Genomic DNA, 19668 nt, shown 5'->3' on the forward strand with positions numbered 1-19668 from the left:
TACCTCTCTCACTCCATAACTTCACAGCCTTCCCTTACCTCCCTGCATGGCGCCCTTAAGTGATACTACTTAATGCACTCGCAGAGCTGATAGAAAATTTAATTAACATATGTAAGAAATACTGTCAGGTCCCCAAAACCAGACACTTGAGATGTGAAAGTGTGAAATGAAATTATCTTCAAATAAAAAATTTGAAAGTGCCAGTAGAAGCAGGCACCTAAGACCTTAAGTGTTTATGCAGCTTTATATATTGTTATTTCTTCAGTAAGACTGCCACAGAAATGGCAGGGGTATGGGAAGAAAGTATGTTAGCACTTAGACTCTACTCATAAATGCATTAAGCTCAACAATTTCAGCGAGAAAAAAAAACCACAGGAAAGCAAAGTCCCTTCTGGGGAGCTAATCTCAATTACTGTTCACAATCACACTGAAGAAAACCCTGCATAACTGCCATACCGTACACGACCTGGCAGCTGTGTGCATTTGCCACTTCAAAGACACTAACGTAATGACCGAAGAGAGATTTCTCCTCAAAAAAAGAAAGAATAAAGCGATCCTTCAAGAAAAAAAAACTAAAAATAGACCTTCAATTAAGAACGATTTATTGCAATACCTTCCCACTTCCACAGAAATCAGTCCCTAAAAGCAAGTTGTCAGTGCACAGAAGTAATTTACATTCACAAAAAAGCGGGGTACAAATGTTTAGTTGGATATGCTTATAGGTTTAGTTCAAATACATGAGCAATTTTCACAGTTAAATTCAGGAAGAAGTTCTTAGCCCAGCTGCACAACACTTCAACTACCCAAGCAACATGAGAGAAAGGCTGACTTTCCTTGCTCCCCCTTATTGTTGGAATGCCTGAGCATTGGATGGCTGTAATTAGGTTGCAACTCAGTCAAATGGGATTTTGAACTTTGGCTTTTCTTGGAGCAGTAAATTCAGCTACTCAGTGTGGACAACAGTAAATACCTTCTCCATTCTGCAGAGTATAAAAGCTAAAATCTGAGAATGCTACACTATACTCCTGGAAACAATTCCAGTGTCTCCCTGCAACACGTGAAGGCCTTCCCACCCAGATCATACATAATTACATAATTAGTCACATTTTGGAGAAGTTCCATTTTTGGAACACTTCCATCATCTCCTCTCTTTTGAAGGACCTGGCTGGTGGGCATGGGTTGATGGTTGGACTGGGTGATCTTAGTGGTCTTTTCCAACCTTACTGATTTAATGGTTCTTGAAAATCCCATGTTTTCAAACACCCAATTCCACGGAGAATGAACACCTTAAGACTTTGTGGTGACAGCTGTATTTTAAGGCTCCCTACAATGATCCATCACCCCAGTGCAGGAGTTGAAGCTCTCCACTCCCACTCTGCTGAGTACCTTGTGGATCAGGACAGTGAACTGCCGTCACTGGTGAGAGAAGGACCCCCCAGCTCTACCTGAGGCTCTGCAGAAGAGCACCTGCCTCTGCAGTGCCACCTAACCTGAGTGCAGGGTTATAAGCACAGCTTAATAAATTTGAGGGCTGGAGAACAGTAGGAGAGAAGGGAGCAGATTCTCCTATCATCAGGAGGGAAATAGACTTTTAAAAAGCCAGTTGTGCCTGTGCACAACAATGAAGCTTTATGTCTATACAAACTGACAAGTCAAATTGTACTCCTGGGCCCAGTTCTCAGCATCAGCGCCATTTGATGGTGATAGCTCGCCTCATGCTTCTGCAGCCTAATGGCTCTGTCTGCCAGGAAGGGCACGCAGGATGATTAAAATAAGCATTAACAGAACGGTTTGGTGATTAGCTTTTTTCCCCCCTCTTCTCCCTCCCTTCCCCCCTTCCCCCCTCTTTTTTTAACTACAGAGTCTTGGTCTGCAAAGGACTGCTAAAGCCTTTAGTTCATTAGCTGCATACTTTACAAGTGTAAATTTAAAGAATTCATTTTCTTAAAGCCAAGGATTAGAACAATTAAGGAAAAGAACTCCAACCTAGCTCTCCAGTCAATCCATTACATGGGAAAGAAACAATAGTGCTTACAATATTTAAACAAAACTAAATAGTATATAATTATCCTGACGCTGTCAAACTAAATTTTCAATGTAATGCAATGATTTCTTAAAATTTCCTTTCTGAAATGGAAATGAACATTTTCTTGCCCAGTATGGGGACATCTCTGCAATCCCTTTGGACCTCTCCCATAGCAAAAACATTGCAGAAACACCTAACATCCACTCTCTCTTACCTTTCTGTCATCAGCCTTCTTCCTCTAGCCCTAACTGCCTACTCCATCACTGGGTCTGCCCAATAGAGACACATGGGCTCATCCCAATGACTGCCCCATGTACTTGCATCATAAAGAGTTAAAAGAGTAGAAATTAATTTGAGCAAATGCCTCAAAAAAGGTAAGCCATTTGCCTGCAATATTTTACACCAAGTAATTTTGTACCTCTGTCTTCTTAACATATGGTAACGAAGGTATAGAACATGGCCTGAGTTATATTTGGCAGTGAGTTTTTTCCAATAGTGTTTTGAATTTATGGAACTGAGACTTGCCTACGATAAACTCTGTAGCTTTTTTTTTTTTTGCCAGAACACAAGCTGTAATGTAAAGTGTTGTCTCCTACAGAAAGAGGTGAGGTGTTAACTGTGAAACCGCAGTGCACTGGTAACAGAAAGGTGTTGCTTTGGAGCCTCAGGGATGGCAGTTTATATTCAATGTCGTTAACTGTTTCACTGATTATTACTGTACCAGAAATACCTAGCAAAGGCATGACATAATCAGATCTTGATTTAGCCACATCCCATGCACTTCTTTGCTAAAAAAGAAGGCCTAGAAGTTCCCACGAACACTAAATTTGTGAATAAAATATAGATAGCTCTGTTATCTAAGAGGCAACTTTGCTACCCAGCATACAGGAAAGCCAATCACACACACAGATGAGACACTGATTTACTGCAAAGCTGAGCAAACTTGTGTGCAAGGTGGTCTTCCACAAAGCCAGCATGCCCCAGGAGTTTCACAATACTTCCTTTTACAGATATTCTTATCACCTCACCACCACTTTAATAAGTATTTTTCTTCAATCTTCATAACTTCCACTTTTATTTCCGTAAATATATATACATGTTTACTTAAAAGTGCCTAAATAAAAGGACTAGGGAACTCTATTGCAACTCAAACTGCCAGTGTATCATTTTGGTTTTGGAAACCACAAACATTCTGTTCCCCATTTGATATTTTAGGACTTCTGGTAGCATTTTTCTAACTCCCTTTAAGTTCAGCTGCCTTCTATATCTTTATGCTTACAGAAGAAAAAAAGATAATGGAAAACAGTGGGCAAATACATAAAAGAAAAAGAAAGCACACTTTCTTTTTTTCCTACAGAACAAACAAAACCAGAACACAAGCATATATCTGGAAAGCTTATTTCTCATATCTATATATATTTTCACTCTTTTGACTCAAAAGATAAATTAACTTGACCTTGCAGATATTGGTAAACTCATCCCATCAGACTTTTATTTACTTTCTAACCAAGGAAGAATGCTTGGGTCCATTAATATACCTCCACCTTCATTTAGAAAAGTCATATTTAGAAAGTGAGGGATAGCGTCAGATCTGAATCACTGAAGCCGCTGATTTAGTGCTGGGCAGGTCAATGAAACTGCCAGCAACAACCAGCTGAGATGGTGTCACTTCCAGCTACTTGGTCCTTGAACCTCCTTTAGATAAATCTGATCCCTCAGGGACCTGCATTTGGAAGAGAGCTAATAAAGTGATCTCTACCTGGGGATCACCTCTTAACACCACCAGTATCTTCAAGTACCCATATGTGGATCAGAATGTTGGATCCTGTTTAGCTTTGGAATACAATCCTATGGAGTGAGAAGGTGCTCTCCAGTTTTTTTTGCTCTTAGCAGAACAAGTTACAGAAAAAAATCTGATGCACTGGATTTCTGTGCAGCTTGGTCTGGAGGTTACCAAATAGCTGCTCACATGCCCTGAGCTATAAGCAGAATGCAAGGGAGTATTTCATTTTAAGCTTATGACATCATTTCAGTTCAGAGAAGAAAAATCCCTTTTTGGAACCTGCCAACTCTCACCTTGGATACTTTCGTATACTTTCCACGATGTCACTTCCAAAAAGCTGAGTATATAAGATACAAATGGGGCACGTTCACCCCACCAGCAAGAATTCAGCCTGAGCATCAGACGATAACCAGAGATCTGGAGACATACTTACCTCAGGGAGAGGAGAAACACCTGAGCAGCTAAGCAAGTCCAAGCACTGACAGAGCAAATGGGCCTGAGAGACCATGTTCACTTTAATCCCTTTATCAACAGCCTGTCTTAGGTTGGAGGCTCTCTGTCACTAAGTAGGTAGCCAAGGAAGTACCATCAAGGACACAAAGAGCAAATACTCCATGAGCTAAACATGGTAAATATCCCAAGGGGCAGCAGGGGCCAAGAGCTCCTCTGTAACGCTCACAATAATTTGTACATCATAAGTTAAACATAAGTGACTTCTGAAAGCTGTTTTTGTTTTGTTTTTTTTAACTATGAGGAGATCTTGAGGCAGGAAATGGTAAGAACCAGCAAGTAATGGAATGCAGAGAGAAAGTTGGGCTGGAGGACAAGAAGACTACATAATGATACATAAAATGCCAAATCTATGCTACCTTCCAGATAAAGTTTAAGTCTAAAGGGCATGTGTATAATCATGAGGAATGGCTGCCTAACTGGGAGCCCTCCACTCCTGATTTGTTCCTATAGCTGGACCGATTCTACTTCTTTAGATCTGAAGGAAGACATCAGAGAATGAAATGGTTCTTTATCAGATTTGACTGTTTTCCTGCCATCTTAAGATATGTGCAGCAGTGCATGTGGCATACAGGAAGGTCTCAGAGATTTCAAGTATCAAAATAAGAAACACTTTACAAGGTTGAAAAGAGTAGAAAGTATCACAAATAGTAGTATTTTCTTCTAGGAAGACATACATGATGACAGGATGCCTCCCAGTATTCTTGCTAGATCCTGCTGATGAATTTATCATTTTTGTTTAATGTAGGTTGGGTGCATGCAGGGAGTACCAGCAGTCTCCAGGGGATTTCAAATTATAATCTCATAAAATATCATGGTACACAAAACAGATCATCTTGTTTGACTCAAAAAGGAAATTCATTTGTTGGAAAAATAATTCCTTTAAGGTCAACTCAAAATTCAGGTATCAAATTCAAAACATAATTATTTGCACAGCTGTAGCTTCTACCACAGTACTCGCAGTTGGAAACGTTCATGCACAGTTAATCTGACTTGCCCAGCTGGAGTCGCTGTAATATCACAAGAGACATGAAACAACTGGGGAAGGCTTATGCTCCTTGGCTACCAGAAGCTCCTCTGATGCTCTGTCAGTCAGAAAGAGCAACATTGGCAAGACCAGGATAAAATCCACAGCCTGAGAAAGAATTTATTTGCTGCTGCATCAGAAGAAGATAGGGAAGTAGACTTGTACCTAGGGAAAACAGAAGCTTTAAAAAAAAATAAAATAATAATAATAAATCCAATTTAGATTCTGTGCTGCTTCCCTCCTTTTCCATGAGCTTACCCATGCAGGGCTCAAAGAAAGCAGAGTCTGGCCCCAAGGGAGTTCAGATGCAGCAGACTGATCTACCAGCAGGCTACAATATGTTCCCAGAAGGTGCAGTGTAATTCTGAGGCCAAGGAACAGCCTATTAGTTCTGCATGCTATTAATTTTCATGAACAGTTCAATCCAATGCTCACAGAAGCTGTTGGGCATCTTTCCATTTTGTCTAGCAGGGCCAGAATTAGGGCTTATTTATCTTTTTATTCTATACCTTATCTTTAATTGTGAAGCAGTCCTGACAGTTTAGTGCAGCTCTACACGTTTCAAGCCCTTTGCCAGGCTCTGTGCCCAGCAGCACGTGAGGTCAAGGTGAAGGCATGTCACAGTCAAAGCCACTCACAGAGAATTAAACTTCAGGCTCATTTGACTAAACTTTTCAATTCAACATAGCTCCCCAGTTTAGCCAGGTTGAAAAAGCAACCCAGCAGGTTCTCGAGTCATGTGCCAAAATGCCTCCTTCATCCTCTCTGGAACTGGAAATGATTACTAATAGGTATGCTTGCTGAAATGATTTAACATAATGTGCTGAATGAGATCACCAAGTCAAAATATCTTTCCCTAAGTGATTCTCTTACTGTGTGTCTGAATGTTAGAGGGAAAGGACAGCATGAACTGAATCCTTTTGCCGGCTTCTGTGTTTAAGAAAACCTCCAAGTCAAAGAACTCACATTAGGAAGTTTCACCTAGATTCATTACAAGAGGCCCACAAAGCACATCTGGCAGGAAGCAGGGCACAAGGACAGGAGGATTCGGGTCAGCTTCTCTTATTCAAATTTTTCCCTTTTAGAGCATTTAGAGCCTAAGCTGGGAACTAAAGATGGGCAAGAAAAACAGGTAGGCATAGAAGAAAAGCTGGTGAGAAATCAGCACTCTTTGCCTTGAAAGCACAGCCCAGGATGCATATTGCTGCTGTAGCATCCATTATAGCAGGTTGCAACCACCAAGTGAAACATGGGCTTTGGGAAGGAACATGGCTTGGCACCACAAAATACAGCACTACGTAGCAGGGTGCTCAGCTTACTGCTGACAGGCTGGACTGCCCTCACCCATCCAAGTCTGTCAACCTCAGAATGAACTTATTGAGGTCAGTACTCATAACAGCAGTATTGCAGACTTGATTCACTCTTCCTTTCTGAGAAAGCCCCATACTCTCTGACCAGTATGGCTATTACCTGCCAACCTAAAGGATGATGAATGTTATTTATGTTCTGGTAATGGCTAACCACTCTGTGGAGACAGGGGACAGGCTGTGCTATGGACTTTTCAAACACACATTGAATGGGAAGTGCCCACAGATGGCTGAGTGTATAAAAGTGCTGAGATACTTCAGGGTAATGTTCTTGAATGCTCTGGACACGGTGACCCCCCAGCAGCTCTGCAGCAATTGTTCTGACTGCCGCAACACAGGGTGCTGTCCTAAAGATATTCACAAATAATGAGCTTATCAGTTACCATGACATGCCCTTCCAAAAGGGAAAAAAAAAAACCACAAAAAAACCCACCTCATTTTCTTAAAACACGCAACTCCTTGACACTTTGATAAATCAAAAAATATAAATATTTCAAATAAAAAAAAAGAGAGAGAGAGAGAGGAATAAGAGGGATTCTGATTAAGTTTGACTAATATTTAGCTTACATATTATATGTTATGTTATATAAGAAATAAATTTATAAATAAAGATGACTCAAGATGTAGATGAGAAAAGTGATCCAACAAGAAAATATGAAGAACCTGAATCTATGAAACAAACTATCAGACCAATTTAACTTAGACTTGTGCACACTTGCAGGATTAGCTCTACATAATTGCAAGAAAATTTAAGAACTGAAAAAAAAACCCAAAACTATGTCCTTATCTTTTTACTACAGTGAGCCCAGAGGATGGAGAGCTAACTCTCCCTAGGAAACAGCCTCCCACAGACTGCAAAGATGGCAAGGAAATAAATTAAAAACATCTGATGTCATCTTTTTTATTGTTAATTGCTCTCTCTGTATATTAGGAAAATCATCTGGTGACTTCTTTCATATGCATCAAGGTATCAAGACCTAAAAGATTAAGTGATGTATTCCAGGAACCACATCAGAGACGGTGCTGTGGAACAGGTTGTGGACCCCTTTCATTCCTTTCCCAATTAATGTCCCAGTATTGAAGATCTAAAAATATATCCAGAAAGTAGTTGGCATTTATGTCTATCAGCAGCCTTATTACAAACCGAGTGCTAAAGATAGGCCTTGCCTTTAAGAATACCTTTTACACTTCAGTTTTAGATGAGGCTGTCTTGGAGCTTTATAGCCAAAAGACCAAAGATACCAGAGCCCAGTAAACACTTTAGTAAGGGATCAACCACATAGGGTTTTTTTTTCTGTCTTTTCAGTCAGCAGGATGGTCACTCTCAATCCAAATGGGACAAATAAAGCACACAGCAAGAGTATGTGAGTATTTTCTAGCTGTCTCAACTGTAGATGTCTCCTAAGAGGACTGATGTCTCAACATCTGGGCATTCTCCTTCCTGTCAAACACTACTGAGCAATGGGATTTGTCAACAATCTGCTCAGCACATACAGATGACAACTGCAGAGTTTGGAGAGCTCAAGGGCATTTACAGATAGATAGGGGTTTGAGATAGACGTAATGAACTAGGGCCGAGACCCAGAATCTGTGAAAATTATACACAATAGCAGCACAGTTTTTACCTGCAATAATTAAACCAGGCACTGTGACATGCAAAATCTAGCCCAGGTGTGCTTTACAATGCCAAATATTGTTTCAGAGAGGCTAACAGCCTCTGTGTCATATAATATGAAGAAATGGAAGGATATCTGCTGCCTAATGTACAACTTATTCTATGACTCAAATATTCAGAAAGCAAGCTTCATTTATTAACAGGTTATAGATTGTCCTAGGCGCAAATTTCACAGATGATGGATTTAAAGCTCTTTTTTGCACCTACACCTCACCCAATGGTACTTGTCTGCTCATAGGTTTTCAGCATGCTGCTCCACTATGACTTACAAGAACTTCCTCAACATTTTAGAAAGCTTTGACTAAGAGATGCGTCTTGGTACAATACAGAAATGTATCCTTCCAAATAATTTCTTAAATCAGCTGCATTTTCAATAATCAGTCCATTTTGTATGTTTTGGCATAGATTTATTTACTAGCCTCATGACAGCGTACTGCTTTAGGCCTTCTACCCTCCCAGTCCATTGAGTGATAGAACTTGGCATCAAACTTCCATAGCATCAAATGCTGTAGGTTTGTTTCCTGACAACCTAATTGTACAGTGAAATCTTTGGTCAGCCGCAATCTGTACAAAAGCATATGTTCGCTCTTTGGTATTCAAAAGTAGCTGTTTAGACTCTGAGGCTATATGTTGTTTCACTAGAAGATATATTATCACATCTGTGTCTAAATATTTTTGCTTCCTATGTCTGCTACAACCAACACCTACAATTGCCATAGCTGAAAATGACAAGATGAAAATAATTTCCACCAATTTGTCATGCCTTTTGCATTTAACAACACTAAATGTATAGCCTATTTCATTAACAGTTTTGCTTTTTATTTTGTATTTACATAGAATAAGAGAGAAATAAACACGATAAAAATAACAAGATGGCATTGTAAAAATGACAAAAATGGAAACGGATTTTGTGGGTTGGTGCAGAATTGAAAAAACACTTAACGCATCTGAAGAGAAAAAAAACCCAACATTAACTTCCAAGTTGCCTCACTTTGCTGCTTTTAAGTACAGCATTATATAGGATGGGCATCACGTACTGACATTTGATCTCCTTGCTCAGCAGTCTCATTATAAGGTTATGTTAGAAGGGTTCTCAATCTCTGTCTTTCACATCAAAAGCAAACATGTTTTCACCACCTTTGAATTAAGTCATAGAATCACAGAATCATTAAGGTCAGAAAAGACCACTGAGATCACCAAGTCCAACCATTATCCCACCTCCACCATGCCCACTGACTATGTCCCTCTGTTCCACATCTCCACATTACTTGAACACCCCTGGGGACAGTGACTCTACCACCTCCCTCGGCAGCCTGTGCCAGTGCCTCATCACTCTTTCTGAGAAGAACATTTTTCCTAATATCCAACCTCAATATCCCCCTAAGTCATTACAGAACTTCAAAATATATTTTTTGAGAGTGGTGAGTTGTCATCATGGATATGTCACAAAGGAAACAATACAAAAGCATAAAATGTCATGAATTCTTCTTCAAGCATATGGTATTGCAGGAGCACTGAACATGTTTACATTAATTACTTTCAAAGAGAAAAGGAGATGTCACATTTCAGATAGAGGATCCTACCAAATTCACTAAGAACCACACATAAATCTAACAATAGTGAGAATTTTTCATTAATTCATTGTGACAGATGTCAAGCTGGGAAGAACTTTTTATTAATAGCAATACAATTGTGCATTTAAACAAATCCAGTAATTCTGTCACAGCTTATGTCCCCAGCTCTGTTGTACGATCTGCACATATGCAGATATTACATCTATAAGCAAAGTTGCTCTTCAAACTTTATTTTTGGGGCTACAATGCAGTGTGCACTGAACCTGAGCAGAAACCTGCAGAAAGCAGGCCAGAAGGCAAGCTGCAAAATCTCAGTATAGGGCTTGGTGCTCAACACAGGCTTTCTGCAACCAATAAAGATGCAGGAAGCCCATTAAATAATTCCATTAAAAGCAAGGCTTGCATCTCTGTTGTGAGTTACTAACTGTGAAAACCCCTCTGAACACGTAATAGAGCACAGCTCTTACCTCGTGGTAGACATCATCGTTCCTGCTGAAGTCTCCTGACCTCCTTGGAAGGACATGGACGTGAACGTGCTAGAAATATGAAGCCAAATAATGGTTATTGCCAAGATCATGACTTTCTTTTCCAGATTATCAGCATTATCCTCCATTTGTAGCAGTAACTGCAAACAGGATACTGCAGAATTCCACATGTTCCATAAAAGTAAGTACCTTAACCCTTCAGAGATTATAAAAGATGTTCAGGCCAGTGGATGGAAGATCCACTAGTACATTATGGAGACCATGCAGGTAGAATGGCTATTGGAAGACACATTCGTCTGTCCAGCATTCCTATTACAATACCTTTTGAGAGATCAGGAAGGGTTTAATATTTTGCTTTTCCTCCCAGGAGATTGCAGCCCAAACATAACATACCCAGTGGTGCATCATGTGGCTTCACACCTGCAGGGCAAGAGACTTAAGGGTCCAGATTTACAGAAACTGAAGCTTAAGCATCATTCTCTTGATAAAAAAGCCACTGCTCAGTGTAGCAGAGCTAAGGGAAATAAGTGGCACAGGTAGCTTTGGGGTGTCCAGCATGGGGGTTATGTGAGGGGCAATGCATTTTCTCATAAATGCTCATGAGATATGGGAAAGAGGAACAAAAATAAGGACAAGTAAATATATCATGCCACTTTGATATTCATTATTACTACTACTATCTTAGTTTGTTGGGGTTTTTTTTGTTAAGAGATTACAGGCCTCTTCATACCAGATAGGAATGAATTACACAATTCAAGATTCTCGCGGCTCAAAATCTACTGTGATTTTTAAAAGAATCCTTGAGAAATCAAAGAAATGCTGATCTACCTGCCTTTCTGCAGTGACTTCAGCTACAAAACTGTAAATATTCTTTTACCCCCTTTTTTTTTTTAATCCCTTATTCTTTTATCCCCAAAGCCATCCACAAAACCCAACCAAAAAGCTTTGTCTACTTGTAATAAAATCCAAACACACCTACATCATGCTACCCTCATCTACAAGAACATCTGTTCAGTGAATAAAATGAAATCATGAGGATGTTTCACTTAATGAAATACCTTGAATACCACTTGTTTTTCTTAGCTTACCCTCATGAAACAAAATATGCTACTCCTTAAACCTACCATTATCCACAGCTTTCAGCATACTCAGCTTAGAGATGAGCGTGCTTCTTAAGGGTTAAGAACAGTGTTTTTGAGTAATACATCAGTGATAGTGTTCTGATAGTGTATTATACTAATATATCATGAGAGCGATAGTGTTCTTGTGATGTATTAGTGCAATGTATCATCTGAACATCACTGCTCTCATGACAAATGGCTCAAAATCACAAGGTACGTTTAAAGATGGTCTTCCGAAGCCCTAGGCCTAGAATTTGGGTTTAGGACAAAGAGAGACTTCCAAGAAAAACATGAGTGAAGACTGTGGTTTGTACCAACAATGTGAAATTACATCAGCATGCCCCACCTAAAATCTAAATCTCTTTAGATTTAACATTTATACCTAAAACTACAGAATAAGCTGTCAGTTTGTTTCTTTTCTTGTACAAAGAATAATACCACTGGTTCAAATACTACTTTTCAGGATATTCTCCTGATGGGACATACAGAGAGAGCCTAGTGTCAGATATCAATAACCATTATGTCCCAAAACTTCTATGCACTTAAGTGTCACTTCTTTTTTTACCTCTGTGGCAAAATGTTTCAGTACACACACAGGAAAAGCAAACAGGATGTGGCCCAAAGCTTAGAGCAGAGATGCTGCACTGCAGATGCACAGAGCAGCACAGCAGGTAACAAACGAGCCTAATGAGAGCTTCTGCCCAAAACAGGCTCATGTGATCAGCATGATAAAAGAAGAAGAGAACATGTTTATGAGAGCATATGGGCCACTTGGCATCACTGGGGAGATTCTCAGGGTTTGTCACCTTTACTATGTGCATTATGTTCTTACACAAATCCGGGCTGCTCAGCAAAATCTGTCATCTGTATCAGAAAACAAATGGGTATTTCCAGGTCTGAGGTAACTACAATCAGTTATGAGAGAGCCTGGGACATACACACAAATCTGAATTCTTCCTATCACCTGTATGTAATAGAAAGAAATATGATTGGCAATTATGTCTTAAGGAGATTCCTTCTTTTCAGTTTTGGGGGAAGAAATAAGCACAGAGCAGAGCAATGGTGCCCATGTGGGAGCCATTCATTTGCTATTCAGCTTATGGCTTTCCCGGCTTAGGGTGCTGATATTTTGATACACTGGGAGTTCTTTAATTGATCATTTTTCACTTGTCAGCATTATTCACTATGGCTGAAGCCAGACAAAACAGAAACCTACAAGTCCAAAAAATCCATTTGCAGTTGACTGAAATGTGTCAGTAGATACAAACAAAACATTTGGCTGTATATATTTCCTTTAACCGAACAAACAGATTTAGGCAAATCTTCACTTGAAACACTGTTTGGAGAGGAAAAATCCAAACACTGTCTATATAAAATGTCAAAATAAAGCATTTCAGCTCTTCTTTGTTATTGTGGATACCCTCACGTCTGGCGGGTAGCAGACAGCACCAAAGCACTCCAGCAGGCTGTATTCAATCACTGCTGATTGTACTCCTTTTCTCTCCGAAAAACTGCTTTCCACTCATTTTGCATTGTTTTGATTAAGAAGCAAGAGAAGTGACACACAGCAACCGAGACATTCACATTAACAGACCAATCAATATCAGTGTATAAAATGAAATGCAGACACTTTTGCGTTGCTTAACATGTTAGCTGCCATTCCCTCCTCTTGTCAGACTCTGATGGAGAAAGCTGCGTACCACTACACGAGACAAGCATACTAGATGTCACAACACGGGGCATGGCATCATGAACCCAGGTGGTATATCAGGTACACGTATGTTGACACTGGGTGGTCAAAGACACCTGAGCCTAACTGGTTGCTTCTGATACCTAGAAAAAGACAGTGAGAAAAGAACTTTCGAGATCTTTACAACCATACTGGAGAATTAGCAAAAGCAATGTGAGGAGTATATCTGCGGTGCCAAAAGGTGCTCTCAAGCCAGAGATCCCCCATGTTCCCAGTGGGGCAGGGAGAGCTTGAGGCTACTCCTCCCACCGCTGATGAAACCTGGCAGCAGCACAAGCACTGATGGGACTTGACCTCTAAAGTTGATTTCCAATGAGCCAGAGTTACAAAACGCTCACAAAAATTTTGACAAAAAAAACCCCAACAAAAACAAACTACAGGCTGTTTTGTTGGAAAACAAGACAATCAAACACCATGCATTCAGGTCAGGTGAGTTTTGCTTCAGCACTCGAGGCCATAGAGAAAGCAATGTTCTTAGTTACGGCTTTTTTTATATACTGAATTATGGTTGAATAACCAATGTGTCACTGCTGTGCTGGATGTAAAGCAAAAATACCAGGCAAAAATAAACACTGAAAGAGATTTCCTGAATAGATCAGAACAGTGAAGATCAGATGACCCTGCCACACACCACTGGGGAGAACATGGCCATCGCCTGCAATAATTCATGAACATTATGTTGAGTTCACTCAGCTGCTGTGCTGGTTAGCAAAGCAACAAAGCTCTGCTTCCACAGAAAGCGAGATAATAACCTCCATGAGAGCTCCTCAGCACTCACCCTGGGACTATTAGCAATACACGTTGCTATAGGATGAGTGCATAAAGCCTGGCAGTGGATCACATGGTACTGAGAACAGGGGCTTGCCAAAATGCTGGCGAAAGGAGAACTGATTTCCCTCAGCTGCAAAGGCAGCACATGGCTGAGCTGTGTCTTCATGCAGCAAAACCAGATGTCTTTCATCAGCCTAAGCCATTCCTTTGTCACTTTTTGCTCTTCATAAATGTGGTTCACCATAGTTTTGTGTAAATTAACATCAGAAAAAGCAGTGATGTGGGGCATGGGGGACATCAGAAAGAGTGACACCCCAAGTCCATGCCATGCACAAGCAAGAGGAAGGGCAGGAGGGACACAAGTGATGGCAGTCTGCAACATGTGCTGGCCACAGGACCTGCCATCAGCTGATTCACAGGGAGAAAGGATTGAGGCATACAGATAACACCTTATTTGCTGCAGAAAGTTCCCTGTCCATTGTAGCAACATGGGCTTTATACAGGAGGCTGTGATAATGCCTCTTCTTAACTACCAGATTAACTGTAGAAATTCCAAACTAATAACCATTCTCCAAGTAAGGCTGTCAGTGGGTGATAAAGAAAATCAACCATAATACTGAGATAGCCACATGAAAAATAGGGCAATTTCATCCTCTCTGTAAACTGGGCTTCCATGGAGCCCTTGTTTGCTATTCTTGATTAACTGCTCAATTATCCCTGTTACAAAATTATTCTGCGGAAAGCCCTGCCTGTATATCCATAGCTCATTAACAGAAAGCACTCCCTCTGCTGTCTGTAAAAATATATTGCATTACCCAGATGCCAGCAGACTGTACAATTGCTCTCTTTGTTTTGTAAGCCAATTTCTATGGCCCTTGACTTGCAGACCCCAGCAAAGACATCTTCATGGCAAAGCAATTTCTGTTCAGTGAATATTTTTGAGTTCTTGACGTTTTTCCTATTCCTGAATTGGGTTGGGATGGAGAAACATACAGAAAAAAAGTCCTATTCAACACTTAAAAAAACCCCAACAATTAGTACCAATCAAAATATTCAGTTTCCACAGCCTTCAATATTACAGCCATTATAATTTTTTTCTTGCATATCCAGAAGTTATAAATTACATTACACAATACGCTTAGACATAAATGTTATAAAATATTAAAGCATGACGGGAAACTACTTGATACAGTTTCTTCCCTACAAAAAAAATGCCCAGTTCTTAGGAACTGTCATCTTCCTTTTTTACAGTAGGCTGCACACAAGATGCACACACCCTGCCTTCTACTAGAACAGCAGATGAAGCATTTTGGTGGTAAAGGTTGCTACTAACCCAAGAAGACTGCACAGACTAATGATCTCTCAAAGCACATTTGCTATGGCTCTGGTTTACTAAAGCACAAAACCAAATCCTCCTTTTCTACCAGCACAAGTAATGTAAGAATATGAAACAGAGAGGCAGATCAGACACCACCAGGCTGACGCATGAAGAAGCCCTTTAGGATCCATGTGTGTACCTCTGCGTGATACTGCACTGTGCACATAACCTAAGAGGGAGTAGAAAAAGCTTTGCTATAATCATCACCAATGCTTATACCATGGGTTGGCCTCTTGGATTATATCAAGATACTTGGCCAGCACTGAGAACATGTACTTGGGAAAGCAGAAAAGTGGAAAGAATTTGTGAATATATCAGGAATGAAACCAAGTGAGGGACTGGCAGCAAAGTACCTCTACAGACTAAGAAACATGCAGATTCAGCGTCCTCAATAAATGATATATCTGTCAACTACCGTAGAGTTTTAAAGGAATGAGCTGAAGAGAGACCTAGACCCAATGAAAACATGTGCAGACAGATTTTTAAAGCCTCTTGAGATCTGAGGTTATAACTTTCACAACTGAAGGCAACTTTACCATTTACATGAGAACCACCAGCCTGTCCCCCCAGCCCCAAAGCCAAGCCAACTGGCACAGTAAAGAGGATAAATAGTCTTTTCATTGGAAATGGTGCTCCAAATCATCTCCTGAAAGACAGTATGGAATGAAGTGGAAATAAAGGTGGAATGATGCTTCTGGACTGGTATTTTCTGACCTCTAAGACAGTCTCTAGTTCCAGGAATGACAGTCCCCATGTGGTGGTAAGAAGGTCAGTCCAAGGACTATCACCACCAGTTGCTTCCCATCTGCCCAGCAGCTACAACTCCAAACACTGCCTTGAGACCCAACAGAAGAACCACATACTGACCCAACCAAGGACACTGACGCTGAAACTGCCATGCAATCATGCCAGCAACAATAAGACCACAACACTGTGAGACCTGCACAGCAGCATCTGTCCTAAAACGCTAGAGAACTACAGAAACAACCCTAAGCACTGGCAGCCCCTGCAGAAAATATCACTTCTATTTTGTAGATGGGAAGGCTGAGGCACATACCAATGAAGGTGCCACAGGCTTAGGAACAGCTGGCGAGCACCTGCCTTACTGCTCTGCTCCTTCATCTTCCTTTAGGGTCACTTTGCCCAGGTGTTTTGTTGCAAATTTGTTGTTGTTCAGATGCAAATGAAATAGCAATTGCATTTCCCTTCACCTCTGATATTTAGTTAAGTCTTGATAAACGCATATTGTTTTAACACTTGTGATACATATAATTAGGGTTCTTTATGTTTCAATAAAATGTTCCATAATAAACATTTACTGCTCTGTGAATAAACATTTAAATGAAGCTCCTAATGGGGGTTACATGTTTTGAAGCAGTTCATGGCTTTGCTGAAGTCTCTCCCTATAGTTAATGAGAGTCATTTCCATAATCTGTGCATTATTGCTTAAGCCTTCCTTTAGGAATATTTTACAAAGTAAAATTCTGTGAAATATTATCAGCCAAAAGAGAAAATGTTAAGAGGATTATCAAATTGTCCCGTTAAAGGGACAGTACAAGCTTTCATTTTTCCCATGAGATGCTAACATTATAATCACGAAGAATCTACTTAGTAATTATTACACTGCTGCAGTGCATCATTACTGTGTTTTTCCCACAGAGATCCAGTCTAAATAAAAAGGACGGGAGACCCTGAAAAGGTCTGATTTGAAGGGCAATATACTACTATTTTAGTTTCTCAAATTAATAAGAGTGAGGTTTGGTAACCCCCAGCCAGACCTTGCAGATGTCAAGAAAGGTTGAGCCCCTTGCAGGGAGCAAAGGTCTGCATGCAGCTGTGTGTGCAGCTTTGTACACTTAGTCCCGCAATGCCAGCCCTACCACCATGTGATTTACACCCAGGGGCTCAGCCCACTTTTGCAGAAACTTCAACCCGTTTTCTCACTGACTCCAGTAACTGCAGGGCTCAGTGCCTCGGGTGAGATATAAAGTACACCAAGGTCCTGGGAAATATTATTGTTGGAATACACTGCGTTTTCAGTTCTCCAGCGTACCTGCAATGATACAAGCACCTGTAAGGTATTTCTTCCGTGTGTCTGAGTACATCTGAAGAGACCATAAAACTGAAATATATCTTCTCTAGCAGGGAATAAGAGCACTGCAGGACTAATGACCTGCTCCTCCTTTAATGCAGGGGGCAGGGAACTTGGAGGAAAATGAGAGAAGATAAATCAGGAATGAATGCGACAGAGGGAGGAGGGGAAGGCAAGCTCTACATACTGGTTTCTTATTCTGAGTGGGAAACGACTCTAATTTGTGTGGTTATTGTCCTTTTAGACAACTGTTGCAGCTGGGAGTACGAAAAGTTTCCTGCAGAATTAACAGAATTAACACACCCTCTCTCTTTCATGAAAGAAAGATAGAAGAGAGATGCTAATTTAAGGAGAAAGAAAAGGTTTCCAATGACAGTAAAGACCAAGCCTCATAACACCCTGCGCAGGATGAAATGTATTCAGGCCACAGCACTTTCAATCACTGAATCTATCAGTGTTAGGGGAGATTTCTGAAGCTCTGTGTGAGTATTGAGCCATTATATACCCTTAAGGACACATTTCCCAAGAACAAGCATATATCTCTGTACATACATACAGCACTCACAAGACTGTATTTAGTTACTTATAACATTAAAATTACACATAGCAGGTATGGGTTCCAAAACATGGGCTGTTTTCCTGTTTTATTACCAAACATGCACATTCATCTCTAAGGTTTAGCTGCTTCAGTTAAACCTTTTAAATGTAAATTATTTTCTGTTATAAAAAGCTGATTGTGGGAGTTTTACTATTTCAAAGATGGTAATTTATGTGACTGGAACAAAAAAAAACATTCAACAGAAACAGAATTTTACTTGATCAGAAACACTTTTATGGTTCCTTATAGCTTTCTTTTTATATTTCCCTCCTGCATCAGCGGCCTCTGTCTTTCAATTGGCTTGAAACAGACGATCTTAAATAAAACCATAATTCAACACAATTAGCACTTGTGTCATCCCCAAATTCTTCTGCTCACACCAATTCCTGGAATCCCTAATGCCAGTACTCAGCTGTTCACCCCTCAATGGTCCACCAAAGTCTCTGGGACAATAGAGGTAGCAGAACCAGCCTATAAGTCCTTCCTCTTGTCATCTCAAATATTTCAATTGCATATCCAATGAGGAGCTTAGATTTTCACGTAAGCAAGTTTTGGCAATAGACTATGTGACCCCAATTTTATTTTTCACTGACTGACTTCCTCCTAGCATTGTTGAGTATTTGGGATATAAAATGGTTTATGGAAGTAAATAGCCTCTTTGAAAAAAATCAGACTTAATAGTCCACCTATTCAAACACTCAAAGGTGACTGAAATCCCTGTAATGACTTCAGTCTCAGAAGCTATCGGGTCAACCTTTGCAGAAGAGGGCAGTATCAGCACAAGTCACCTTTGAATATTTTGACAACAACCTATGCAAGTTAATATATGTTATACCAGGTTAACAGTGCAAAAGTACTTTCATTCTCAGTTTCCCAGGCACTTTTCTGCTCCATTTCCCTTTCTGCTCAAGCCAGTGGCAAAACTCCTAACTTCAGGTTAAGTCCTTCGTTATTTGAAGAGACCAGACAGAAAGGTGAGTTCAAAATGGCAAAGGATATACAATACTATGTCCCCAAACCACAAAATAAAGAGCGTTCCATAGTCTTTATTAAGTGTGTAATAATTTGAAATCAGATTAGAAAAGGTGTCAGCTTCCTTGTCTCAAACTTTTTTACATTTAAAGTATTTTTATAAGTCTTGGCATGGCGTCAAACACCTACACATTGCCTACCTAGCTCTAGTGAATAGCAACAAAAGTAGCGCTGATAGCAAACACACAAAGAAACTCATCTTCTACCCAGTGTTTGCTAAATCAAGAACTCAAGTATTTTAACTTAGCAATTTAATTACAGAAATGCATATTGATTTAATCTTTCTCCACATTCATGAGCCAGCTAGAGAGAACAACGAAGTGTTCTACTTAGTACACTTTTACCTTGGTAAGCACAAAGTACCTCTGTTGGAAAAGGAGCTCTTTCAAAATTGTGTAAACCCACAAATTCCTTTCAGGCTTTGGCCATTTTTGATTCATGCTGGCATTTGCCAGGAACTCAGCTGAAAGCACCAGACT

The 19668-nt window shown here is 40.2% G+C and overlaps 1 protein-coding gene across 3 annotated transcripts in view; it reads right to left on the minus strand.

Moving 5' to 3' along the window:
• FHIT (fragile histidine triad diadenosine triphosphatase) overlaps window positions 1-19668 on the minus strand; it is a 504434-nt gene that overhangs the window by 67165 nt on the left and 417601 nt on the right. For all 3 annotated transcript variants that reach the window (XM_015875326.2, XM_032447238.1, XM_015875327.2), the window contains one exon: window positions 10430-10498. In XM_015875326.2, the coding sequence (XP_015730812.1) occupies window positions 10430-10498 (69 nt within the window). The remainder of the gene's footprint in view (window positions 1-10429; window positions 10499-19668) is intronic.

Source organism: Coturnix japonica, chromosome 12 (assembly GCF_001577835.2).
Source record: "Coturnix japonica isolate 7356 chromosome 12, Coturnix japonica 2.1, whole genome shotgun sequence".
In the NCBI taxonomy this organism is placed as follows: domain Eukaryota; kingdom Metazoa; phylum Chordata; class Aves; order Galliformes; family Phasianidae; genus Coturnix; species Coturnix japonica.